Here is a 26,560-nt window from a genome sequence, read left to right as displayed (position 1 = left end):
TGTGTTCTGTGTTGGTCAGACGGCACCTGAAGCTTGGGGCATAGACACATTCTGATAAGAAGACCATCAACCCGGAAGGCAAGCACCCAGAGTGGGGAGGAGTTTGGGAGCGCCACCACCCAAGGGTCAATGAAGAAACTGGCTGTGTTGGGCCTGGACAAAGAGATTCTTCCAGGGAAAGAGGAATATACTTCTTTCTCCTGGGCACCTGACCTGGAGGTGGCATCTATGGGGAGCTGAAACCACGCTCTCTTGGGTTAAGGGGGGTATGTGTATTCTTTGGAAGGAAGACCTAAACGAACTGAAAGGTCCCTTCCAATTTCAAACTCTACGAATTAGGCGAGTCACGATAAAGCTCTTTATTTGAGGACAACTACACATTGAAAGCCAGAAACACCATGGATTGAGCTCTCCCTGTATCAGGCATGTGGCTATAGTGATGTGATCTGTATATTACTCTACAGCATTGGTAGATAATAATATAGATGCTGATGATATAGTCACACTAGACATTCTGGTATAGTGATCCACTCATCATTTCCAGCGCTCACATGGCCCTGCGAGGCAGTCATCATTATACCCATTTTATCTCTATTATTTTGGCCATGCTGCATGGCTTATGGGATCTCAGTTCTCCAATCAGGGATTGACCCTGGGCCATGACAGTGAAAGCACCAAATCCTAACCACTAGACCACCAGGGAACTCCCCACCTCTATCTCACAGATGAGAAGATGCAGACTCAAAAGAGCTCCAACCAGCAGAACTAGGATTCAAATCCACCTGTCCACAAAACTAGTGGTCTTTCACCTACAGTTCACTGCTTCTCAACTGTGGTAAGCTTTTGGGTCTTAATTTTAAGTGTGTGTTAGGATCCTTGCAGTAAATGGCAATAGCTGTGCCAATCAAAATACACTTTAATTGACTGCCATTGAGGAAGCTAAGTTTGGAAAACAAAAGTTCGAGCAGAGAGCACAATTTCTGTTGTGAATGGAATCCTGTTTCCAGGATGGTTTCCCTTCCTGAGGACGGTCTGAACAGAGGGTTTGGTTCCCAAGCTGGGCCATGGTGTGTACCAGATTTTTCCCAGAGACGTGGGTCACTATGACTGGTCCCCCTAGGTGGGACGACAGAGGGCCCTCTCTAGCTGGGGGCAGTGCTGGGGAGGGCTCCTGCATCCTGCTATCTCAACGATGGTGACCCTCCTCTGTCCCCACCCTGCGCTTTGCACCTTACCTCATCTTTGAAGAGCCGTGCTTGGTCCTCACAACCTGTCAGGGTCTGAACAAAGCCGAAGACCTTGGAAACCAAAGAAGATGTGTTGCCAAGGCGACGGGGCTTGGGAGAGGAGGGAGGAGGCCGGCCTACCCGGCCTTGGTGCCTCCTGGGCTATGGCAGTGTTGCTTTTTCTAATCAGCCTAAGAGGATCTTGCATCTCTGTGCTGCTGAGTGAGCGAGGTGGGGCCCCTTGCTCCCGAGGCCCAGGCCTGAGTCTGTCTCTCCTGCTAGACTAGCAGCACGCCCTCCTCCCCGTGCACTAGGATGGGCCTATCAGACAGTCCCTCAGTCGCCCCCAAGGCCCCCACTGAGCAGCTGGGAGGGACTGTGGACCGCAGGAGGTTGAGTCAGGAGCAGTGTGGGCCTCTGCCCGACAGGGGCCTTTCCTGAGCCCTCCTGCCAGGGTGCGGTGAGGGCAAAGCAGAGGAGGAGGAAGAGGGAGGGGTCCTCACCTCATTGATGGTCCACTTGGCGACTGTCGAGGCCGAGATGCCCGCCACTCCTGGTAGGAGCTTGCGGTGCTGCTCCCAGCACGCTGACAGTGACCGGTCGGGGTGGGCCGACAGGGCCGACATGAAGAGGGACTGGTGCATGACGTCAGTGGTCAGTGCTGGAAGGCAGAGGCAGAGGCAGAAGCAGAGGCTGGCGGCCAAGGCCGAAGGCTAACCTGGTCTCTGAAGCCCTCTCATCCCCAGGCCACCTGAGAGACTGGCTGGCAGAGTGGGCAGGACCATGGCCCCTTTCGGATAGCCCTGCAGAGCCAAGAGGGTGATCCAGATCTCCTGACTCCTCATCCAGGGCTCGCCCCTTGGGGTAAAGTGGGTTCCTCACGTTACAGACTGTGTAGGATGACCCCACCCCCATCCTTCTGAGGCTGCATCACCCTGGGCCCTTCGAGGATACTCTTCTCTCCTGGATCTGCTGCAGCATCCCAGAAACACCACTAGATACCTTGCATCAAAACGGCCCCCAACATCCAAGCAACCTCAGCCCAGACATCAAAAGTCCATTCTGGGGCTTCCCTGGTGGCGCAGTGGTTGAGAGTCCGCCTGCCGATGCAGGGGACACGGGTTCGTGCCCCGGTCCGGGAAGATCCCACATGCCACGGAGCAGCTGGGCCCATGAGCCATGGCCGCTGAGCCTGCGCGTCCGGAGCCTGTGCTCCACAACGGGAGAGGCCGCAACAGTGAGAGGCCCGCGTACCGCAAAAAAAAAGAAAAAAAAAAAGTCCATTCTGCTTGTCCTCCTTCTCCTAAGTCCTTTTGGGCCCCCATTCTTGCAGCCTCAGGGGGATCCTGTTTGAGAGTCAGGATCAGCCTGCCCAGCCTGACACGCACCTGCTACCTGCTGCCTCTGTCTCAAGCTCCACTCCTCTCCACTACGTCCCCAGCCGGGTCTAGTTTATTCTCTGCGCACCAGACCCCGGTCTACTCAGGCACATCTGGGGTGACCCCTGACCCACTCGGCATGCTGCCTGTCCCTCTGCTTCCTGATCTGTTCCTGGAACCCCTGGCTCCCGACTCCAGCCTCCAAGCGGCTCTTCGATTTGGTGAGTGACCCTGTTCTACCTGGCTTCCTCTTTGGCCAGGCTTGGTGGCTGTCTGCTTGGACTTCATCTACTTCTGGCCACTCTGGCAAACCTGGTCCCTACCCACCTTACCTGCCTTGGATGGGCCACACGGCCACTGTCCCATAGGGCTTGCCCTGCCTCTGCCCAGAATCCAAGACAGCTGGCTCTATCCTGTTCAGGTGGTAACTCTAGACTCTCGTGAATGCGGCCCCCCACTGCCCTCCTCTTGCAGGCCCACCCTGCTCATCACATTGTCCTTGCATCCCTCCTCTTCGCGTCAGCCTTTCACCCTGACTCCTTGCACCTCACAATCACCCTCAGAGTCTCTGGGACCCCGTTTCCAGCCCCACTGACTGTTCTTCTGTAACTCAGCCTGCCTGCGGCCTCTCTGCTCATCAGCCCAAACCCATTTGGGGTGCACCCCGGATCTCCTGTGACAGCTACTGCCACCAGCACTTCATTTACCTGCCCTCAGGTCTGGCCTCCTGTCCACCAGGTGCCCCTCTCTGAAGCCCTGTGTCTGGTGCTCCGTGTACGCTGGCGAGGCATCTGGGAGCTGTGCTGCTCCGTATCTTTCCTCCCCAGAGCACAGGACAGGAGCTTTTGCAGGCACCCGTGATATCTTATCTAACTGCAGAACATCTAGCTGCAGGTCAGAAACAGCTCCTCTTGTTCTTTTTTTTTTTTGGCTTAAAAGCAACAGAAATGTATTCCTCACAGTACTACAGGCTGGAAGTCCCAGATCAAGGCACCAACAGATTCGATATCTGGTGAAGGTCTGCTTCCTGACCCACAGGCTGCCATCTTCTCACTGCGTCTTCACATGGCAGAAGGGGCAAGGGGTCTCTTATAAGGGCACTAATCCCATTCTCAAGGGCTCCATCCTCATGACCTAATCACCTCCCAAAGGCCCCACCCCAAATACCGTGACACTGGGGATTAGGTTTCAACATATGAATTTGGGGGGGATACAAACGTTCAGTCTATAGCACTATTATTATTGGAGGTTAATAACGGTGTGCTGAATAGGCACTGCGGAAAGGCAGGGGAACCACGGTGCGGGAGGCAGTGGGGTTAATGCAGTATAATAGAAAACACAAACTGGACTCAGAATCAGGAAATGGGGTTAGTTCCTTACTAACTTGCTCTTTAGTCCTGGGCAGGTCATTTAACATGGGCCTCAGTTTCTCCATCTGTAAATAAACTGGTTGGGTAAGGAAATCACTGCTGTTTCCTCATTCCTTCCAACAGCTGACACTCATGGGGCGTGAATGGCCCTGCGAACAGAGTGAGCACAGCTGAGGCCTGTCCTCTCCAGGCGGTCTCCCCCAGGGAGCTGTTTCCCAGCAAACCCACAGGGAGGAGATCTACCCACGGATGCGTGAGAAGACTCCTCCGGAACGAAATCCAGAGTGACAAGTGTCCCCTCTGGGAGAGCCAGCTGGTGGAATGGGGAGCTCTGCCCAGAGGTCAGAGGCCTGGGCTCTGTCCCCCACCCTGTCCCTGAAGTGCTTCAGGCCTTGGGTGAATCCTTCCCTGTCCAATCTGGGCCACAGCCTCAGTCTGTGGGAAGAGTTCTCAGGATAATTCTGGAATGAACACAGTAGGCAAGAGCCCCCTGGCAGTCCGAACATGGAAGCCAACAAGGTGTACCAGGATGGGATAGAAGAGGTGCCCACGGCAGTCCCATCTCTGAAAGTCCCCACTCTGAGGGCCGGGAGGCAGGCCAAGACCCGCCTCACTCAGGCCTGAGGCTGCGGGAATTGCCTTCTGTTTCTACCAAGAGGAAACAGTATGGAACAGCAGCAAGAGGGAGTCAGGCAAGACATCAGGACTAATGATTCCCGCAGGTTATTGAGCACTTCACATGGACCACCTCATTTAAGCCTCTCACCACCTTTTAAGATTGGCACTATTATTATTAGCATTTTACAGATGAGGAAGCTGAGGCTCGGAGAGGTGGCTTCTGCTCAAGCTGTCACAGCATGTAAAAGGCAGTCTGCCTTGAGGTTGTGCTTTAAATCTCTGTGCTAATACTGCCCGGGTTACAGAGACTGTTCCTGAAGAACTGGAATAGCCTGGGTCCTGCCCAGAAATTGTGCATTGATCCAGGTGATTTCTCAAAGTCTCTTCTTGCCTTAAAGTGATGTGCATTCAGGGAAGTCCCTGGCGGTCCAGTGGTTAGGACTCTGTGCTTCCACTGCAAGGGGCCCAGGTTCGATCCCTCGTCGGGGAACTAAGATCCCATGTGCCCCCAGGCGTGGCCAAAAAAATTATCTATCTAACAAAAAAAATGATGCGCATTCAACTCAACTGAAACAAGGTCTCCAGCATCCCTGCTGTGTATCAGGACCTATGCCAGTGGCTGAAGATATAGATGAAGTCATCACGCAGTGGAAGGCTCGGTCACCTTGTCCCTCCCCTTGGAGCCATGGGCTTGAGCTGTGTCCCATGCCCCTTTCAATTGATATGTGAAAGCTCTAATCTCCAGTACCTCAGAATGCGACTGTATTTGGAGAAAGGGCCTTTAAAGAGGTGATTAAGTTAAAATGAGGCTGATAAGGTGGACCCTAATCCAATCTGTCTGGTATCCTTATAAGAAAAGGAATTTTGGAGACATGGAGAGACAGCTGGGGGCACACAGGCATAGAGCAAAGACCACGTGGGACACAAGCAGGAAGGTGGCTGTCTGTACGCCACGGAGAGAGGCCTCAGAAGAAACCAAACCTGTTGATCCTTTGAGCTTGGGCCTCCAGCCTCCAGAAGTGTGGGAAAGTACACTTCTGTTGAAGCCACCCAGTCTGTGGTACTTGGCTGCTGCCGCCAAGTTAAGACAAAGGAGGTGGAAAAGTGAACTGACGTGTGGGTCAGATAATTTACGTCTGTTGTACCAGCAGCGATAGCAGGAGAAGTCAGACCTGAGTTTGAAGCCCAGCTCAGCCCCTTATGAGGCGAATGACCTTGGGCAAATGACCTCACTCTACCAACCTCTCACTCCTCTTCTCTCAGGAGAGAATGACATCTGTGTTACAGACCACTTGTGAGAGTCAGCAACGGTATAGGTAAAGCATCTGAAATGGTGCTGGGCCCATAGTAGGTGCTCAATAAACAGCAAAGTAGCCACTATTATTTCAGGTAATTGACACCGGAAAGGCAGATATTATTCATGTTTTCAAATGAGGAAACTGAAGCTCAGAGATGTTAACTAAGTTGCTCAAGGCCACACAGCTAGAAAGTGACAGCCATGGCCTCCCTCCCTGGAAGCCTAGATTGAGAAAAGCAGAGCTGGAGGCATCATCCCACCTTACAGTGAACCAGAAGTCCAGAGAGGCTCTGCGCCTTTCCTGGAAAATCACAGCAAAACCAGGGATGAAAAGGGGCTGGAATCCGAGGTCGCTCAAGGCCCTACCCTGTGGTCTTGCCACTGCTCTGTATCCCCAAGTATCTCGAATGCAGAGGTGGCCTGCCTGCCAGCTTCTCCGGCTCTGGGCACCCCTGGTGACTCCTCCCACCAATTACTAAGTACTCATTGTGAACGCGGCGGAGGACACAGGAATAAATGGCCCAGGACTCACTCGGGAAATCTTCCTGTGGGATCTTCTGATACTTTGGAGGGCGTCCGATCCTGGAGAGAGAGGGACCAGGTCCATGGCAGGGAATCAGGGCCTGGGCTGGCCCAGGAGGACTCGAGGCCCTGCACCCTTGCCGTCCGCACCGGCTGTGATGGCGAGGCTTCTTCCTTAGGGAGAAGCCCGAGAAGTTCCTCTTACGGGCCAAGGCCTCCGTGTCGGACAGCTCTGCCTTCAGCCGGCTCTGGTTCCTCTCGGCCAGCGGGCAGCCCGAGAGGCAGTGGTGGGCTGTGAACTTGCCTGTGACGTGGCCAGAGCCATCACAACCAGGAGTGGGGCACTTTCTGGAGAAGAAGAAGGCTTACGATGGGCTGAAACTGATAGTTCCCACTTAGCTCTTCCCAACCCTGGCCCCATTAGGAGAGCGGCTGGGTGGGCCCTGGTCGGCCACCCACAGTGGGTATAAAACAGACCCTCTCTGAGCAACAATGCCCGAGGGTCTCTTAGCAGGAGCCCTTCACTCACCGGTGGTGAAAGCTGTACTTGGAGGTCCTGGTCTGTGGCAGGCTTCGACAGCTGAGAGGGGGACAGCCCCCAGGGGAGGCAGAGCTGGGCTCTCTGGGTCCTGGAGGGGCAGGAAGAAAAGGGTCAGCACAGGGCCCTGGCGGTGGGGGCGGGGCTGGGAGAGGAGTCATGCAGGGCAGGGAAGGTCAGCTCCCTGACTAGGAACCAGTTCCCCAGGTGCAAGGGGCCCTGAACCAGGCTGGGACACCACTTCCTGGGTGGATATGGATGTCAGCCCCTCTTGGCGGAATGAGGGCTTGGCTCTCATATTCTCTGTGGAAACCTGCAGGCCATACTCTCTGGAAGGAGGAGAACCCTTGGGGATAGCAACTCAGGGCCGGTGTGGGCACAGCTGCCCCGGAAAGCCACGTCAGGCAGATTTGCATGTTATTCTTGTTTCTCCGTTTTACCCCCGAGACTTTGGTGACCTTTTTTAGGCTCTGCCCATGTGCAGAGAACAATCAAGAAGAATCAACACCACACGTGCAACAGACGTGGGTGACCTCTAACCCTGCCTGCTGAGGGGCCCAGGATCTGACTGAGGGAGCCACACTGCCTTAGCAAACACAGCGCATGCTCGGCGTGGCTCTGCTATTCGCTGGGAGAACTCCCCAGGGGTACAACTGCCTCCTAAGCATATGCTCCCAAGTGAGCTTGGCCCTTCACACCTCCAGGCTCCAAACCCAGCAAACTGGGGAGGCCAGAGGCACTGCTATGTGTAGCAAAGACCCCTGAGGTGGGGAGGATGAGGGGCCCCAGAGCTCACTGTGGGCATGCTATAGAAGGGGGAGGGGTGCCAGAGCTCGGGGGCAGGGCCGGACATCAGGAGGAGAGGGCCAGAGGGCCCCAGGGGTACACACGGAGAGGAGGCTGCAGGGGATGCCCCGTCTTGGAGCACCAGCCCGCGGGGTGGATGTCAGGGTGGTCGGCATCGATCCAGAAGTCATAGGCGTGGCTCCAGCCATCAAAGTGGAGCTGGGGAGGAAAGACCCTTGGAGGTCAGGTGCTCCTCGTGGAGCCCAGCTCAGCCGGGAGGTCCTCCAGGCTCCAGGAGGCTCTCCCCATCCCTGGGGCCCGTCAGAAGCAAGATCCTGGATTGGAAGAACCGAGGGGCCCACCCCACAGTAGTCTCTCTTGGCCACCACACTTCCCAAGGGTTTCACCCTTTAAGTTAGTGGCATCTCCCATCAATCCTTGGATAGGACAAGGATTATTAGGCCCATTTTATAGGCTCAGAGAGGGGACGTGACTTGTCCAGACTCACAAAAGTCAGTCACAGATGAGGCCAGACTGAGACCCAAGATCTTCGGCCTCAGGTTCAGAGCTCCCTTCCCTGCAACGCACAGCCTCCCTCAAGTCTGGCTCATGCCATGCCCTTGACCTCAACCCAGCCTACAGGAGCCCTGCCCAACTGGCCTGTCCACTCCCCCAGCCCAAGGAGCCCAGAGCCACCTTTATCCGATGGTCCTCAACATCCTCCACGCTGGCCACACGAATTAGGGCTGGGTTCCTGCGGTCCACGGCCTCCAGTTTCATGTTGACCAGGAAGCTGTGCGGGGGTCGCTGCGGGGGGACAGCAGCCTTCAGGCCGAGGCCCAGCTCAGCAGAGCTGAATCCCCAAGAGGGGAGCCCAGGTGCTGTGCCTGGGGAAACCACAGCCAAAGGGGGAGGCCAGGGCCCCATCCTGGCTGGCCGAGGGCTCCTCGCCTTCCCGAGCTCAGCTCGGGGCGGGGAGAGATGACTCACCACCTTGAAGGCCCAGGCGGGCACAGCAGAGGCCCCAGTTTCTTCCAGATATTTCTCCCAACAGAAGCTGTCAGGGTCTGGGTAGTCTGGAGGAGAGGATGAGCGCAATGTCTAGGCACCCAGGTGTACTGGGGGAGCTCTCCCCTCCAAGCAGGACCAGGGGCATGGAAAGGACAAAGGCCCGTGGACAGGGGGCTCCTGAGGCAGGGGGGTGCCAGGCAGAAGCAAGCACACCACCTCACAGCTCACAGGGCTTTCTGGGAACCCTGGCCCCTAACCCCCTCCTTGGCTCTGCTGCTCCAGCCCCGGTCCCATCTGAACCCCTACTGCGTGTGGGCCAGCGTAACACCCCGACAGGGAAGGATACACTTTCGTTGCTCTGGACTCCTGTTCGCCTGCTGAGGGGGGGGTCAACTAACTTTCTTCCCTTCAACCTTAACAGAGTCAGGGCTTGACAGGCCTCTCCTAAGATCAGAGGGTTCTCAACTCCCAGGCAAAGAAGCTAAGGCTCCAGGCCACATCTATCCCCTCCCCCTGCCCCCTAAAGACCCAGCTAATGAGATACTGGTAGGGGACCAGGGAGAGGGGGGCTTGGCTCAGGCTGCAGGGTCACCTTGTGGAGGGGTGAGGGGCTTTCCTTGCTTCTGGCACCAACCCACTGGGTGGATGTAGGGGCTGCTGGGATCACACCTGAAAGGCAAGAATTATTCACTGTCCCAAGAATCAATCTTGTGAAAATGACTCTATTACCCAAAGCAATCTACAGATTCAGTGCAATCCCTCTCAAATTACCAGTGGCATTTTTTACAGAACTAGAACAAAAAAATCTTAAAATTTGTATGGAGACACAAGACCCCGAAGAGCCAAAGCAGTCTTGAGGGAAAAAAAACGGCGCGGGAGGAATCAGACTCCCTGACTTCAGACTATACTACAAAGCTACAGTAATCGAGACAATATGGTACTGGCACAAAAACAGAAATATAGATCGATGGAACAGGATAGAAAGCCCAGAGATAAACCCACGCACCTATGGTCAACTAATCTATGACAAAGGAGGCAAGGATATACAATGGAGAAAAGACAGTCTCTTCAATAAGTGGTGCTGGGAAAACTGGACAGCTACATGTAAAAGAATGAAATCAGAACACTCCCTAACACCATACACAAAAATAAACTCCAAATGGATTAGAGACCTAAATGTAAGACCAGACACCATAAAACTCTTAGAGGAAAACATAGGAAGAACACTCTTTGAAGTAAATCACAGCAAGATCTTTTTTGATCCACCTCCTATAGTAATGGAAATAAAAACAAAAATAAACAAATGGGACCTAATGAAACTTAAAAACTTTTGCATAGCAAAGGAAGGAAACTACAAACAAGACAAAAAAAAACCCTCAGAATGGGAGAAAATATTTGCAAACGAATCAATGGACAAAGGATTAATCTCAAAATATATAAACAGCTCATGCAGCTCAATATTAAAAAAACAAACAACCCCATCCAAAAACGGGCAGAAGACCTAAACAGACATTTCTCCAAAGAAGACATACAGATGGCCAAGAAGCACATGAAAAGCTGCTCAGCATCATAATTATCAGAGAAATGCAAATCAAAACTACAATGAGGTATCACCTCACACCAGTTAGAATGGGCATCAACAGAAAATCTACTACAACAAATGCTGGAGAGGGTGGGGAGAAAAGGGAACCCTCTTGCACTGTTGGTGGGAATGTAAATTGATACAGCCACTAGGGAGAACAGTATGGAGGGGCCTTAAAAAACTAAAAATAGAATTACCATATGACCCAGCAATCCCACTACTGGGCATATACCCAGAGAAAACCATAATTCAAAAAGACACATGCACCCCAATGTTCATTGCAGCACTATTTACAATAGCCAGGTCATGGAAGCAACCTAAATGTCCATCAACAGACGAAGGGATAAAGACAATGTGGCACATATATACAATGGAATATTACTCAGCCATAAAAAGGAACAAAATTGGGTCATCTGTAGAGACGTGGATGGATCTAGAGACTGTCATACAGAGTGAAGTAAGTCAGAAAGAGAAAAACAAATATCGTGTATCCACACATATATGTGGAACCTAGAAAAATGGAACAGATGAACCGGTTTGCAGGACAGAAATAGAGAGACAGATGTAGAGAACAAATGTATGGACACCAAGGGGGGAAAGTGGCGGGGGGTGGTGGTGTTGGGATGAATTGGGAGATTGGGATTGACATGTATACACTAATATGTATAAAATGGATGACTAATAAGAACCTGCTGTATAAAAAAATAAATAAAATAAAAATTAAAAAAAAGAATTATTCACTGTCCCAGATGAAACTTCGAGGTCCTAAATCTGCTATCCTACGAGATCATGGCGACAGGGCACACCCTCATGTTACTTCTGAGTGAGAGTGAGACAGATGAGGTGAGAAAGTCAGAAAATTCCAACAGTAACTAAAAACGCTAACAGCACCTTAATATCTCAGGGACAATCATGGGTCACAGGGGTTTGCTCATCTTAACCTTGGTACTTTTAGATGAAATATTTAATTGCCGTCATAATTAATAAGTGATGTAGATCAAATCCACAGGGCAGTCAATTGTCCCCCGAGCAATATGTCAGGGCTGGGCTGGGTCTATGTGAAGCCTCCCGCCCCCGCCATCCCCTCCCCATCCCCGTCCCCAACCCCAGGGCCAAGTCTGGGTCCTCCCACTACCAGTAGTCATAAGTGTCATCCCAGTTGTCAAAGTGCACCAGGAAGCGGCTGTCCACCACGTCGGTCACACTGGCCACACAGATGAGGGATGGGTTCATGCGGTCCACGGCCTCCAGCTTCATGCCCACCTGGAAGCCCAGGGGTGGGGGACTCTGGGGGCAAGAAGAGGGGCTGCCACGGCCAGGCCCAGGCTGGCTTGTGCTGGCCCAGGACCCACCGGCAAAGGAAGAGGAGTAGGTTCCCTGGGGGTCATGCCTGGTGGGTGGGCAGGGAGGAGGGCGGGACAAAGAGGCTGAGAAAGAGGGTCCCTCCAGGGCAGAATCACCAACCTCAGCCCTGAGCCACTCAGGAAATTCTGGCCTCCAAGGGACTCTCAGAGGAAGCCTCACTGTGGCAGAAGATGACTGACTAACACGAGGCTACACACTCACCCAAAGAGTCTGCCAGGCTGAGCACAAGCCTCCCCTCCCCAGACGAGCCTGGCCCAGCTTGGGCTGAGGCAGGTGGGTCCACAGAGGGGTGGCAGAGAAAGAGGAGTTGACATGTGAGGCAGGGAGCGGCGGGGGCAGGGCAGGGAGGCACGTGCCACGTGTCGGGCATGAACTCCAAAAACCATCACCTCCCTCAATCTTTACCACAGCCCTAGGGACATGGGTATTATCACCCCCATTTTATAAATTAAGTGACTTGCCCAGGACCACAAAGCTGGCCGATGGTGGGGACAGGACTTAAACAGTTTGATTTAAAAATCTGCATCCCCCATCACAATAGCTGGTAGAAGCCCACCGGTCACACGGGAACCTCTAAGTATGATCTCTGGGGCTGGACTGGGGCTGGGGGTGCCTGCCCGTTCCTGGACAGCATGGTACAGCCCCTGGCCCACGGGGACCCTGGGCTTTCCATATGGTAACAGTTGTACTGGGAGTTCCCTATATATCTCTCAAACCTTTTGCTTGGGATTAGGAGATATTTTAGCTGCGGGATAAAGTTGCCGGCTGCCTTGAACAGAGAGAAAGACAAGGGGTGAGTGTTGGAACCAAATGGGAAAGCCTCAATGTTGGTCAAAAGGAAGGAAAAAGCCACTCCCACAATACAGGCTTGGACCTGACACCAAGAACTGCAGAGAAACCCAAGCCAAAAAGAAGAATGACGCCTCAGTGCCCAGGCTCAGAGGGGGATGTGCGGAGGAAAGGATTTCAGTGGTAGGGAGGAGGGAGGGAACTGGGGGAACCCCGTAATCGGCTTCCTCCTCTTGCCCTGGGCCTGCCCAGTGGGCCCCTCCCATCTGGTGAGGACCAGAGCCCAGCTGGGGGCACCAGGAGATGAGTGCTTGTCTGCTGAGTCAGAGAGCCTGGCCGGCTGCAGTGACTCTATCCTGGGAGGCAAATGTCCGCTCACTCAGGGGCACTCACGTGGCTCTGGCTCACAAACAGGTGCTTGGGGGCAGCCTGGGTTCTTGTGCTGCGCAGGTAATGGCTCCAGCTGAACTCCTCCTCCTTGTAACCTGGGCCCCTCGGAGGGGAAGAACAGAGCACCGTGCAGACAGAGGCTGGGCCATGGCGGGCGCACCCCACACTGAAGCAGCAGAATCAGGCAGGCCTGAGGACCCCACAAGCCTCGAGAACCTGCCCAGGGAACCCCTGCCGAAGCAGAACACAACCTGGGTGGACGTCCGCTCAAAGGGCAAGGGCAAAGCAGAAGCCCTGGGGCCGAGGCCTAGCAGGATGAGATGCAGAGAGGCTGGCTGTGCAATGGGAACAGGGAAGGAGCTACCAACAGGAAGGGGTGGGGGCAGGTCTGGGAGGCTCACTGCCTCACTGGGACCAACCCAGCTAGGCCTTACCTTTGGGGGGCTGCAGCTTGTGCCCCGTCTTCTCGAACCAGCCAGCGGGATGAATGTCAGGGGAACTGGCATTGATCCAGAAGTCGTGGCACTCGGAATACCCATCGAAGTGCAGACGTAGGCGGTAGCCACATACCTGGCCCCACGATGGGGAGGGAGGGAAGCAGTCGCTGCACTCCCCTTCCCTCACCTCTCCTGGCCCAGCCTGGTGTCTCAGGGGCTCTGGCGCTAGCAGGTTCCCCACTCCACCTCTCCTCACCCCCAGGTTTCCCTGCATCCTGCACTTTGCCCCACACCCTCCCATCCTGCAATGAGGATGGTTCACATACTCATGAGCCCTGAGCTCTGGGCACAAGACAGGTAGATTCTAAGGCACTCTCTGGCCCCTCTGAACCCTGGATAGAATCCCAAGGGCAGTGACCAAGGCTCAGGCCTGCTCAGGGCCCCCAGGGACCTTTCCTTCTGCTACCTTCTCTCACTGCTCAGACCTCAGCAAGCTGATGGCGGCTCCTTGAGCACGGCGCCCTTGAACGTGGCATTCCATGCCTCAGTGCTTCCGCTCGCTTTGCCTCTTGTGCCTGGAACATCCTATTCATTCACAACTCATCTCTCGAGACTCAGCAATGGAGGCCCTTCCTCTCTGAAGCCGCTCCTGTCCCCTCAGTGCCCCCCTGCTCACATCTGTCATCTCCCCTGTGGGCTGTGGCCGTTTATCTGGCTGATTCCCACACAACGGTGAGCCCCTAAGAGGACAAGGACCTTGTTGGACTCGAGCCACCATCCCCGCCCTCAGGAGCGCTCCTCCTCAGTAACATCACCACCCCGACCCTTCGCCTGATTTCTGTCCGATGTTTAGCTTTCTGCGCCTTCCCCTCCCCTTTCTGAGGGCAGTGCAGTGCCCCCCTCGTCTGAGTCCGGGCCCTCCGTGCCCCTGGCTGGCTCCTTCAAGCCATCCTGAGAGGCATCACCAGGATGGGGGTGCCAGCCTCAGCTCACCTCAGCCACGGTGAGGATGAAGTACATGCTTGGGTGCTGAGGGTCGATGCCTTCCAACTTCATGCCCGGTTTGAAGCCATTCTTGTTATGAGTGACCACCTGGTACTGTCAATGCACAGATGGAAAAGGGCTCAGCTTCCCTCCAGCCTTACCCTTGCTTAGTGCGCGCGGGGCAAAGGAACTGCCTTTGGGCTCCACCCGCCCAGTTCTACCAAAGGGGTAACTTATTTGGGCATCTTTAGTGCAGGGATCCAAAGCAGGACGGACTAGCTCCTAGGTCCCTCGAACGATGGATTTCAGGGCTCTCTTACCCAAGTCATGGAAAGATCAGAATTGATTAGAAAGCACCAGAATTCAAAAGTCTGCAGGCCCAGTGACGGGTGAGCCTGGGCCCCACTCCCCTATTTCTTCCCACCGAGGAAGCCCCTTACAGTGAGCCCTTTTCTACTCTGGGCCCCTAACGAGTCTTTCCACCTTCCATTGTGCAAGTCCTTTGAGGGAGGTCAGACACAGAAAACACCAGAAGGCCTGAGTTTGGTGGTGAGTCCCTGGACTGGGAAGACAAGCTCCTCCTAGGAGGAAAGTATGTGACTCACGTCCTGGAAGAGGCTGACGGGGGCAGTGATGGCCTTCTGCTCCTCAAGGTAGGATTCCCACGACCAGCCTTCCTTCTTCTCCCCGGAGGCTGTGGGCAGGAGACAGACAGCCTGACCCCTGGGCTGCTCCTCAAATACCATCTTCCACCCCAACTCTACCTTAACCTCCAAAACAAACTTTTGTCTGTGATTACGAGCTGCCCTCTAGTCCCACTCAGCCATGAGGTGCCGCACACAGCGGGCTGTACCAAATTCTGTCTGCCCCGTCCCACCCCAGCCCACTGTCAGCAAAAGCACTTCGGATTAGGGAGCGACTAACAGAGGTTAGAGTCTCAACCACAGAGGGACGAAGCTGCGTGACAAATCCTGAGCCAGAGGACTTAATCACAGCAACACCTAAGCTCAGCGGGAAAGAAGAGGAAAAAGAGAGATGGGAGGAAAACATGCAATGAGGAAGAAACAGAAGAGACCACACAGAAAGAAGAAACCCCCTTTTCCTGATTCTTCTTCCTCTGAGCGCTGACTGACAGGCTCACACAGGGACAAAATGTATGTATGTGTGCTTGGCGCGCCCACAGAGTAGAGACTGATTACACACACACACCCCAGACATACACACAGAGTGCACACAAACACACACTCACACACACGTACTTTGGTCAGAGCCTACAGCCCTCGGAGTCTCCAGGTCCTGGGGAGGGGGAGCTGAATCCCCCTGTGGGACCTTCAATTTAGCCTGAGATGGAGTCCTGGCCTCCAACACAGAGGCGAAACATCCTTTAAAGATGGGAAAAGCTGGCAACATGTAAGGTAAGCTCCCAACGTCAGCCTGAAAAAATTTGCCACAATCAATTCGTATCGCTTGGGTGAATAGCTCCAGCTTCTTCTAGAAACTTCCGTGCCTCAATTTTGTCATCTGTCAAATGCAGATCACTTTGTCTACCAGAGAGGGTCATCAGGAAGAGCAAGTGAGAGCCTGTGAGTAAAAGATCCTTATGAGATACTGGATCCTTCCTAGGTCTCCACGAAGGCCGTCTGGTCTGGACTCTCGCTCTGCCCAGCTCTGGCTCGCTTGGCGATTGCTCTGGGTCATTCTGGTGTGGAGTGGTTTGCCACTCAGGAAGAAGCTTTCTCCTTAATTGGAACGTACATGGCTCCTAGGAGCTGCCTAAGTTCACCAGTCACTCCACTGAATCTTGAGATCCCAACCATCTAACCTAGATGGGCCAAAGCAGGTATTTTCTTCACCAACAGATCAACTAAGCCAGGAAACTCTGAGACCTACACCGACACAGCAACCTAGAGCACTGCTCTTCCAACTCCCCTTTGTCCAGAGTGAAAGCTGGGTCGCCCCTTAGAATGGTGGTCCCCAACCTTTTCGGCACCAGGGACCGGGTTTCGTGGAAGAGTTTTTCCATGGAGGTGGGTAGGAGGGATGGTTCAGGTGGTCATGTGAGCGATGCGGGGGTAAGGGGAGCGGCAGATGAAGCTTCGCTCGCTTGCCTGCCATTCACCTCCTGCTCTGCAGCCCAGTCCCTAGCAGGCCAAAGACCGGACCGGGGGTTGGGGACCCCTGCCTTAGAACACATCACCCACTACGGTCCCTCAAGAAACTCTCACTGTTCCCACTTGGTCCTCATCTGGACTTACGGTGTAGGGGGAGGGGCAGAGAGGAGGCTTCAGGATGCCAGGCTTAGCATCACCTTGCTGTTTCTGGCCACTGGCATTCCACATCATCCTGCATAATACCTGTTTTTTCAAATCACCAGTACTATTTACCAATCCCTTTACAGCACCCAGTTCTCTGTGGATGACATCTAGCTTTTTGTCTCACTCTTCCCAAACTATAACACAAGCCAAGGAGCTGATTAGCTGTCAGATTCCTCATCTCAGGCACCTCGGCCCCGCCTTGGCTCTTTCATTCCAAGTTCATTTCTCTTTAGCCATACTCCAACATGGCCAAGCTCTAAGCCCCTCATGCCATAGTAGAGACCTCTGACATCTTCACCTGCCATCCCTCACACTCCCATCCTTACCCTCCCATCCTCCCCGCCACTTCCCTCCCTGGGCCTTTATTACTTGGATTCTCTCATACTCATAACGCGTCTTTACAGTTTACCATCGCCCGCCACTTCCTTCTACCTCAACCATTCCTTTTATCATGTAGGGGTACCTCCCATGCACCATGTCTGGTGCCAGAAACTGGGGGTACAGGGATGGTTCAGAGACTTTATATACATGGTCCCCTTTAATCCTAACATTGTCTGGACATGATAGGCAGGGCTGGTAGTAATCCTTTTCACAGATGAGAAAAGAGATTAAATGTAATCCACTAGAGAGAGGCCTGACCACTAAACCTTTTAGTAATGACTAGACTCCCTCCCTGACCAAGCCCCCAGCCTCCTCCAGTTTCCTGCATCCTTTTTCCATGGTGAACAACTGGCTGAAACTTTAGGCAAATCCCCAAGCTCAAGTAGGTCCCAAAGCTCCCATGCATGTTTGTATCGTTTGTGTACCATGCATAGGTGCCCAGCCAAGAGGGTGAATGGGGGCTGAAATCTAGCCTGGCTCCTTGCCAGGCCACGTGGCTTAGTCTGCTATGAAGACAGGTTGGCTTTTTCTAATTGGTCTGTTCCAAAGGGGGACCTTTTTATAATTTGCACAAAGGCACCATATAGGCTGGCTGTAGCACCAATCCTCTCTTGATTTCCAGAAATGTTCCTTTGCTTATTTCTGCTCCCTTAGACTAGACGCCCCTGGCTAGCACTTTCTTAGCAAGGTCAGGCTGTCCAAAACCAAACTCGCAACTTCTCTGCCAAAGCTTCTGCCCCTCTCAGTATTCTCTATCCTAGTCAACAGCACCACACCATTCATCCAGTCATGCAAGCTGGAAGCTTGGAAGGGATCCTTTACATTTCTTTTTTTACTCCCCAGGATTCTTTAGTGCCTGAGTCCTACTGATTCCGACTCCTAGCTATCTCTTGACTATATCTCCACTTCTCCATGTTCTCTGTCTTTCTTGTTTTGAACCTAGTCCTAGAGCCTCTTAATTTACTGTGCCTAAAACTCAGTCTGTTGCCAGAATATCTCTAAAATAAAAATTAGTTTGTTATTTTTTTGCTTTGAGGTCCTCAATGGCTTTGGATTTCCAATCAAAAACCAAAAATCCAAATACCTTTCCACACATACAAACCCCCTAGTGAACTAGCCTCATCCTGCATTTCCATGCCTCTGTGCCTTTGCACATGCTGATCCCTCTGTCTCAGAGATTCTGTCACCACCCTGTCCCATCCTCCTATCTTCTTCTCATCCTTCAAGACCCAGCCATATCTCTGGCACCTAGCATAGGGTTTTTTTTTTTTTTTTTTTTTTTCCTGGTACGCGGGCCTCTCAAAGCTGGGAAAAAAAAGAAACAGAGAGAAGGCACACGTAATAATAGGAGAAATTTTAAAAGGGATATCACTACATATCCTGCAGACTTCAAAAAGATAAAGGGATATTGTGAAGAACTTTAACATTCTTTTGACGAATTCCCTTCTTAATCACCCAGTCTTAAGCCTACTTCTACACACTAATGAAATTGCTCTCTTGAGTCACCAGGGCCACAATCCAATGATCTTGTCTTATTACTCAACTCTCTTGACCTCCATGTGCTACCAACCACCTGTTCCATCTCAGCATTTCCTTCTTGCTGTACTTTCTTGGCTGTATCTTCCGCCTCTTCTACTTCCATTACCGGTTTTTCTTTCTCCCACCCTAACCCTGCTCATTAATGGTGGATCCCTAGAAATCAATATAGTACTTCCCTCCCATCTTCCCTCTGGAAGCTTCTTCAGCATGGCTTCAGCTTTTTCAGTAGAGATAATTCCCAAATGAATGGTTCTAGCCAGACCTTCCACTGGAAGGTCAACAGGAAAGACAAAAAAATGTAAAGAGAAGAACAGAGTACCATGGTTCAAGAACAACCGATGACAAGCAGTCATCAGGATGCCACCATTGGCTGGTTCTTTTCATTTTAAATTGCTACAGATACATCTCTGTATTTATCTACTTCTTATAGAGCATGGTTAGCCAATTCATAATCAGTTCATTTTAAGACAGAATGCTTAATGAAGAGCCTGTTACTTGTGTTCTAAAAGTATAAGGGATCTATGCCTGGGAATACCAGACTCAAGAGGTTGGGCTCCATAATGCTGTGCTCTACTGTTTATCCAGCCCTCAGTTTCTATGGAGTATAAATGGACTCTTTTCAAAATCTAATGAAAGCCATGGGCCACCTCCCCAGGAAAATGAGCAATTCACAGAATTTTGCATGTAAATTTAAGAGGGCACTGCTGCAAGCGGCATACTGATCAATGTCTTGTACTGAATCACACACTTATATTCTCAACTTGTTCCCCAACTCTGCATGGCACTCCTTGTATTTTGATAGGAAACGTGTTTCTTATACCCAATTTGAAAATGGCAAGGATCTGAATAAATATTTCTCCAAAGAGAATATATAAATGGCCAACAAGCATAAGAAAAGATGTTCAACATCATTAGCCATCAGGGAAATGCAAATCAAAACCACAAGAAGAGGAACTTCCCCAGTGGTGCAGTGGTTAAGAATCTGCCTGCCAAAGCAGGGGACATGGTTCAAGCCCTGGTCCGGGAAGATCCCACATACCACGGAGCAAGTAAACCCGTGCACTGCAACTACTGAGCCTGTGCTCTAGAGCCTGTGAGCCACAACTACTGAGCCCACGTGCCACAACTACTGAAGCCCATGCACCTAGAGCCCGTGTTCCGCAACAAAGAGAAGCCACCGCAATGAGAAGCCCACGCAACGCAATGAAGAGTAGCCCCCACTCGCCGCAACTAGAGAAAGCCTGCGTGCAACAACGAAGACCCAACGCAGCCAAAAACAAACAAACAAATAAATAAATAAATTTATTTAAAAAAAGAACACACAAAGAGATACCACTCCATACCCACTATGATGGCTATAATCAAAAAGACAGTTAATAACAAGGCTTGGTGAGAATGTGGATAAACTGGAACACTTATATGCTACTGGTGGGTATATAAAATGGTACAGCCACTTTGGAACACAGTCTAGCAGTTCCTTAAAAGGCTAAACATATGACCCAGCAATTCCACTCCTAGGTATATACCCAAGAGAAATGAACACTTATGTCCAGACAAAACTTGCACACAGATGTTCATATCAGCATTATTCATAATAGCCCCAAAGTGGAAACAACCCATATATATTCATCAATTGATAAATAAAGTGTGATATATCCATACAATATTGTTCAGCAATAAAAAAGAGATGGAAAAAAAAGGGATGAAGTACTGATACATGCTACACATGGATAAACCATGAAAACACTGTGCTAAGTGAAAGAAGCCAGTCACAAAGGACCACATGTATATGATCCCATTTATATGAAATGCCCAGAATAGGCAAATCCACATATACAGAAAATAGATTGGTGGTTGCCTAGGGCTGGATGGGAATTGGTGGTTTGGGGGGAATGTCCATTAATGGGTACAGGGTTTCTCTTTGGAGTTATGAAAATGTTTTAAAATTGATCGTGATAATGGCTATACAACTCTGTGAATCAACTAAAAACCACTGAATTGTACACTTCAAATGAGTGGACTATATGGTATGTGAATTATATCTCTATAAACCTATTAAAAAGCTGTTTCTTGGGAGTTCCCTGGTGGCCTAGTGGTTAGGATTCCTAGCTTTCACTGCCATGGCCCAGTTCGATCCCTGGTCGGGGAACTGAGATCCCACAAGGTGTGCATCGTGGCAAAAAAAAAAAGCTGTTTCTTGTAAAAATATGTATAAAGCACTAACTGTAAAAAAATGGATATGTTAGACATCATCAAAATGAAAACTTTCTGTTCCTCAAAAGACATCATTCAGAAGAAAACAAAAAAGCTAGCCAAAAACTGGGAGAAAATATTTGTAATATATACATCTGACAAAGGACCTGCATCCAGAATATATAAAGAATTAATAACAATTAATTCAAATAATTAAGACAATAACTCAATTCAAAATGGGTAAAAATATATGGCTAAAGTAATTATAAGGAAATAGAACAGGATGCTTGTAGCATTGCTCTGAATCTGAAAAGGCTATAACAAGTTGACCCCAAAGAGTGCCACTGCAGATACTTGACCTGGATGTGGGCAGGATGAGAGATGAAATGAGAATATCAGTAACTGTTAAAATTATCAGAATAGCTATTAACGACTATATAAATTATTAAGGCTTTTGCAATGGTGTGTTAGAAAATGATGCTTCATTGGACTTCCCTGGTGGTGCAGTGGTTAAGAATCTGCCTGCCAATGTAGGGGACATGGGTTTGAGCCCTGGTCCGGGAAGATCCCACATGCCATGGAACAACTAAGCCCGCGAGCCACAACTACTGAGCCCACATGCCACAACTACTGAAGCCTGCGCACCTAGAGCCCGTGCTCCACAACAAGAGAAGACACAGCAATGAGAAGCCCACGCACCGCAACAAAGAGTAGCCCCTGCTCGCCGCAACTAGAGAAAGCCCGCAGGCAGCAACAAAGACCCAAAGCAGCCAAAAAATAAATAAATTTAAAAAAAGAAAATGATGCTTCACACAAAACAATTGAAAAGGTGAAGGAGATATATGGGAGAGAAGGCTGAGTGTGTGTACATGAGTTACATGGTTCTAACTCTTAAACTATTGGAACATTCCATCAGGACTAGATACGTCAGGTCTGTAGAACATGAATCCAATAGGGTAGCAGCCATCAAACTACCAAATAGAATGTAGATAAAATACAGATTATCCACACATACAGGACATGCAAGCAGCCCTGCCACCTCCACCTCTACCCCCAGATTCTTCTCCCAAAAGATCCCAAAAATGAGTGGAAAAAGATTTTAGCCATAAATGCAAACTTCTGTCTACTGACAAAGCTTCTTCCCTTGAAAAAAGGCGGAAGGGAGAAAATATCCAGAAACAAATGCCACACTGATGTTCACAGCTGAGATGGTGAAATGTATGAATCAAAAGATAACTTTAGACTGGTCAACAGGAACCAGCTAAAAAATGCTGGTTTAAGAATGTATTCCTGGGGAGGGAATTCCCTGGAGGTCCAGTGGTTAGGACTCCGTGCTCTCACTGCCGATGGCCCAGCTTCGATCCCTGGTCAGGAAACTAAGATCCCACAAGCCACACAGTGCGGCCCCAAAAAACAAAAAAAGAATGTATTTCCTTAAGAAAGATAGAGCAGTTGAGCCAACCGCAGTTAGACACTAACTCCTTCCTCTATTTAAGACTTAAGATGCCATAAACCAATGAGAGCTAAGACTTTGGCTTCTGATGTGACAGCCTCGGGTGAAAGAGAGAGCGGTGAAAATCTGGTTTGGCTAAGATGGGCAAAATATGGAATAGGCACTATAGAGTTCAGAGCCCTGGACACAGATTGCACTCTTCTGTATGGCACTGGAGCCATCAAGGCAGAATGATGCCCTAGAACTGACCTCGCTCTCTGGTTCTCCCTGGGACAGGAAAGACAGTGACTCATGCAACTGAGCTATGGTCCAAGAGGAAGCACCAACATACAACTCCTCCATTCATCCACTGAACAAACACATTTATTGAGCGTGTACTCCACACCAGCCTCTGGACTAAGGACCAGGGATACAAACGCTTAGTAGAAGAGATTCGGTTTTGAGGGAGGAAGACAGACATTGCTACCCAGTATCTAGGTGATTATAAGTGTGATAAATGTTACTTGGCTCCAGTTGGCTGTTGTCACATGGCAATGTGGAGATGGTAATGGAGAAGACCTGAGGGCCAGAGCTAACTATGAATGACCTTTGTTCCATTTTTCTTAGAACTGAAGGGTCAGAATGGGGGCCCAAATAGCAAGGTCAGACCCATGGCCAGTACGGACTTGCTCACACCACCACATGCTGCCATTAAAGGCTGCTCAAGTCTTTGGATATTGTGAGGCCTGCTCACAACTGGATAAAAGAGGATAAACACACACATGATATAACCCCCAAGAACACACATATACCAATGCACAAACCAAAACCACCGTCTCTCTCTGTCTCTCTCATTCTCTCTGTCACACACGTGCTAACTTATGGTTATCTGTATATGTACAACACACCATCACAATGGTAACCCGCACTCCCAGCCTCACACTTCCGAAGGTGTATCCACACATGAATATAATATATACACGGGCCATCATACCAGGCTGGCTGCTGTTCCACTCCTCACTTTCTGGGGTGCTAGTGGTGGGCTGTCCCTCTGAATCTTTTCCTTCTTCTTGCTTCTCCTGTGGAAGGCAAGCCAGATCCCAGCTTTCTGTCCTCATGGATTGGCATGAAGCCTCAGCCTCTATTCCTGGCCCCTGCCTAGCTCTCTGGTCACATGGTGCTCTTCCCCAAACAGATGGATATTCTTCTAGGCTACCAGCAGGAACACAGCTCTGGCAGACAGTCCCTTACCACATGGGCAGAGACTCACATTAGCACACCCCCCCCAGTTACACAGCCTGACTACAATTCTCCTCATTCCCAGGTGGGGAAACTGAGGACACAAATACTTGCCCTGTGCCAATTTTGCCTGCCCAGTGGAACTTTCATGCTCTGTCTTCTCCAGCTTCTCTGCAACTAGAGCCCTGTGCTCCCTGGCCTCTGGCTCAGAGATGGGGCTCCAGTGATGAAGCTTTCCATCTGCCTGCCCATCTACTTGGTTATTGATTCATGTCAATGTGACTTAGCCCTGCCACTAGACTGAGATGGGAGCTCTAGAAAAACAGGAGAGCGGTTTATTTATTTCCCTCCAACCAAGTACAGGATCTGACTCAGGATGGGACCCCAAAATATGATGAGTGAGTCACTATGTGTCTTCTCTAGCCCAGCCCCACGATCTGGATTAATGGAGGGGATAGTGGAATTGAGGTATAGCCTCTAGCCTCCCCCTCCCCTCCCCATGCCCTCTTCGTACCATGGCCTCCGGCTCCGAATCCTCCTCAGATAGGCTCTGATATTCCCTATGCTTCCTTTTCTTCATGGGTTTGAGGAGCTCAGAAGCGCTGGTGCAGGAGTTGTTCTGGCCTGAAGAGTTCTCCACTATGACTGACCTGAGGGAGGGGCAGCCTGAGGGAAAGAACTACCCACCCTGCACCATCCACACCCTCTCCTAAGCCCTGAACAGGCTTGGGGCTTTGAGGCCCGCAGGCAGAGAAGAAGAGGTGAATTCCCTCCCCCTTACCGCTCCTGGAACAGCTGGGGGCAGCCATCACTGGAGGCCCCAGGATCTGGACCAGCGCCTTGCTGAGGCCCACACGCCTGGCATTGGCAGGTGCCATCATCCTCTGGCGGGTCCTGAGGGTTATCTTCTGGAGGGTCCTGGGGGAGGTCTTCTGCAGGGGGCCAAAAGGGTCTCAGGCCTCCCACCCATCACTTCCACACTCAGGCTCCGCCCACCTCGGAGCCCACGCTTGGCCTCCCCTTTGGTCCCCCCACCTTGGGCTCCCCTACTGGATAGCCCCATCTACTTCCCCTCCCACCCCACCCCACCGGCCCGCAGTCTTCTCCGCCCCAAGACCGACCCGTGGGCGTGGGCACACCTGCTGGCACCCGGGCCACGCCCCCTCGGGCCACGCCTCTGGCCTTGGCTCCTCAGGGAGTTCAGGGCTCCCCCTACTCCCACAGGGGCCCAGCTTCGGGCCTTGGGCTCCTACCCGGCTGTTGGGGGCCCGCATCGCCACCTCCCGCCAGGGCCTCGCCATCTTCGTACTCGGCCACGCCTTCCCGCCGCAGCTCGGGGCTTGGGGGCTGCTCCGCTCCTACCATGTTCGGCGGTGAGTATTCGCTTATCTGAAACTGGAGTGCGGAGGGTCAGAGGACCACGGCTCCTGTACTGGCCCTTGACCCACCCCTAGTCAGCATGGTCCCTCTCCAGCCGCCTCACTGCAAGCCACGCCCCCGGAACCCATTCCCCATAAGCCGCGCCCCTAGGGCCCCGCAAATGTCTCGTTTGGGGAGGTCTGCACTCCAAGCCACGCCCCCAGAGTCCCTCACTCCAAGTCCCACCCCCAGAATCCTCCCTCTCGGCCAGCTTCCCCACCTTCCGCCTCAGGCCCCGCCTCCAGGCCCGCAGGCCCCGCCCCACAGCTGCGGCTCGCTGGACCCTCCCAATCCTCACAGATACTGACACGCAGGCCACTCCTAGAAGGCGGGGCCGCGGCCTCGGTCCACTCCAGGAGCCGCACTGTGCTGGCGCTGGGGCTGGCCGCCGGCCCAGCGCTTAACTGTGGCAGAACGGTGGCGGTGACAGGTACGCTGCCAGCCACTCGCTCTGAGGTGCCCACATGGATCTGCTCCCGCGGAAAGCAGGACACATCCAGGGCACTGCTGGTCAGACCAAGGGTGGCCGAGCTGGCTGCGAACAGATAGACAGACACGACACAGATGAGCCTGGTGACCCTGCCCCAATCTGGCCATGCATGTGTGCAGGCAGGTGAAAAGTATCATCTCCTCCCCAGGACCCACACCTGCTTGGGCAGGTATGTGGGTGCTTCTCTTCCCCAGACCCCTGGCTATGCCCACCTGGAATGATAAAGGCAGCAGCGGGCAGGTGAGAGCCTGAACCTGGGCTGTCTCTGGCCACCAGGTGCACGCTGACCTCCCCTGTGGAGGGCCCCTTCAGTGTCCTCAGCATCTCTATTTCCGCATGCCCCTCCATCCTGGCAGGCCTACAAAAGGAACACAGCCCCCAAGGTGATCAGGGAGGTAAGAGGCCTCCTTGAGGAGGAGCTGCCCACCCACAGAGAAAAGCCTCAGGGCTGAGGGGAGTAGGGTGTTTTAGGAGCCCAGCATCACGTTTGGCTCCTGGCTCTATCCAGGTCACTCAGGTGAGGGCTCTGGCCAGGCCCTGCACCTCCCCCAGTCTCTGTAAGACGGGCATGTGTGAGGGTGCTTTGTAAACTGATGTGCACACTCTAGGGAGTCTCGGGCAGTGTGTTTCAGGCCAAGGTTCTGTCTGGCCAGCTGTCTCATGGCACAGCCCAGGCCAAGTCCAAACTCCCCCTCTTTCTCAACCCCCACCTCCATCCCCAGTAGAATCACTCCCTTCTCCCTCTGGGGATTCAGAGCCTTCAAGTACCAGATTCTCCTTCACTCATACACGTTCATTTTCCTGGGAGATGATCTTTCCTGATCGTGTTCTTTTATGCCCCCTGTCCACCACTCCCTCCAATCCCAAGCACAGAGTAGGCACTCAAACATCTGTTGAAGAAATGCATGCATCTGAAGAGCAGAGAGGTAGGGCATGAGAACGCAGGCAGTGCGTGATTTGGCTTTAATCAAGCCAGGGCAGCAGAGACATTTAATAAAGAGTTAGTTGAACAGGTAAGTTTATAAGAAAGAAGACCTAGTGACATAACAAATGTGCTTAATACCTATCATTTACTTAACTCCTAAAATGTGTCGGCCACTGTCCTAGATGCCCTCCCAGCACTGTCCAGTAGAATTTTCTGTGATGATGGAAATGTCCTATACCTATACTGTCCAACACAGTAGCCACTAGCCACATGAGTCTGCTCAGCACGTGAAATGTGGCTCATGTCTGAGGAACTGAATTTTAAATTCCGTTT

General features: G+C 51.9%; 1 protein-coding gene across 2 annotated transcripts in view; it reads right to left on the bottom strand.

Moving 5' to 3' along the window:
* The window catches only part of L3MBTL1 (L3MBTL histone methyl-lysine binding protein 1), a gene marked incomplete at both ends in the record, with an annotated part of 29,515 nt that extends 3,865 nt beyond the window's left edge, over positions 1-25,650 (bottom strand). Inside the window, 20 exons of one of the 2 annotated variants that reach the window (XM_082856200.1) lie at positions 1,236-1,298; positions 1,730-1,887; positions 6,423-6,472; positions 6,563-6,760; positions 6,942-7,041; positions 7,841-7,955; positions 8,433-8,543; positions 8,727-8,812; positions 9,340-9,416; positions 11,465-11,616; positions 12,877-12,968; positions 13,308-13,443; positions 14,304-14,408; positions 14,900-14,988; positions 23,149-23,233; positions 23,908-24,043; positions 24,175-24,325; positions 24,647-24,788; positions 25,121-25,347; positions 25,515-25,650. In XM_082856200.1, the coding sequence (XP_082712326.1) occupies positions 1,236-1,298; positions 1,730-1,887; positions 6,423-6,472; positions 6,563-6,760; positions 6,942-7,041; positions 7,841-7,955; positions 8,433-8,543; positions 8,727-8,812; positions 9,340-9,416; positions 11,465-11,616; positions 12,877-12,968; positions 13,308-13,443; positions 14,304-14,408; positions 14,900-14,988; positions 23,149-23,233; positions 23,908-24,043; positions 24,175-24,325; positions 24,647-24,788; positions 25,121-25,347; positions 25,515-25,650 (2,409 nt within the window). The remainder of the gene's footprint in view (positions 1-1,235; positions 1,299-1,729; positions 1,888-6,422; positions 6,473-6,562; positions 6,761-6,941; positions 7,042-7,840; positions 7,956-8,432; positions 8,544-8,726; positions 8,813-9,339; positions 9,417-11,464; positions 11,617-12,876; positions 12,969-13,307; positions 13,444-14,303; positions 14,409-14,899; positions 14,989-23,148; positions 23,234-23,907; positions 24,044-24,174; positions 24,326-24,646; positions 24,789-25,120; positions 25,348-25,514) is intronic. The other variant, XM_082856201.1, reaches the window with a different exon arrangement.
* Between the last annotated feature and the right edge of the window lie 910 nt (positions 25,651-26,560).

This window comes from Leucopleurus acutus, assembly GCF_964270905.1.
Source record: "Leucopleurus acutus genome assembly, chromosome: 16".
Taxonomy (NCBI): domain Eukaryota; kingdom Metazoa; phylum Chordata; class Mammalia; order Artiodactyla; family Delphinidae; genus Leucopleurus; species Leucopleurus acutus.
This window is presented reverse-complemented; position numbering and strand designations above follow the sequence as displayed.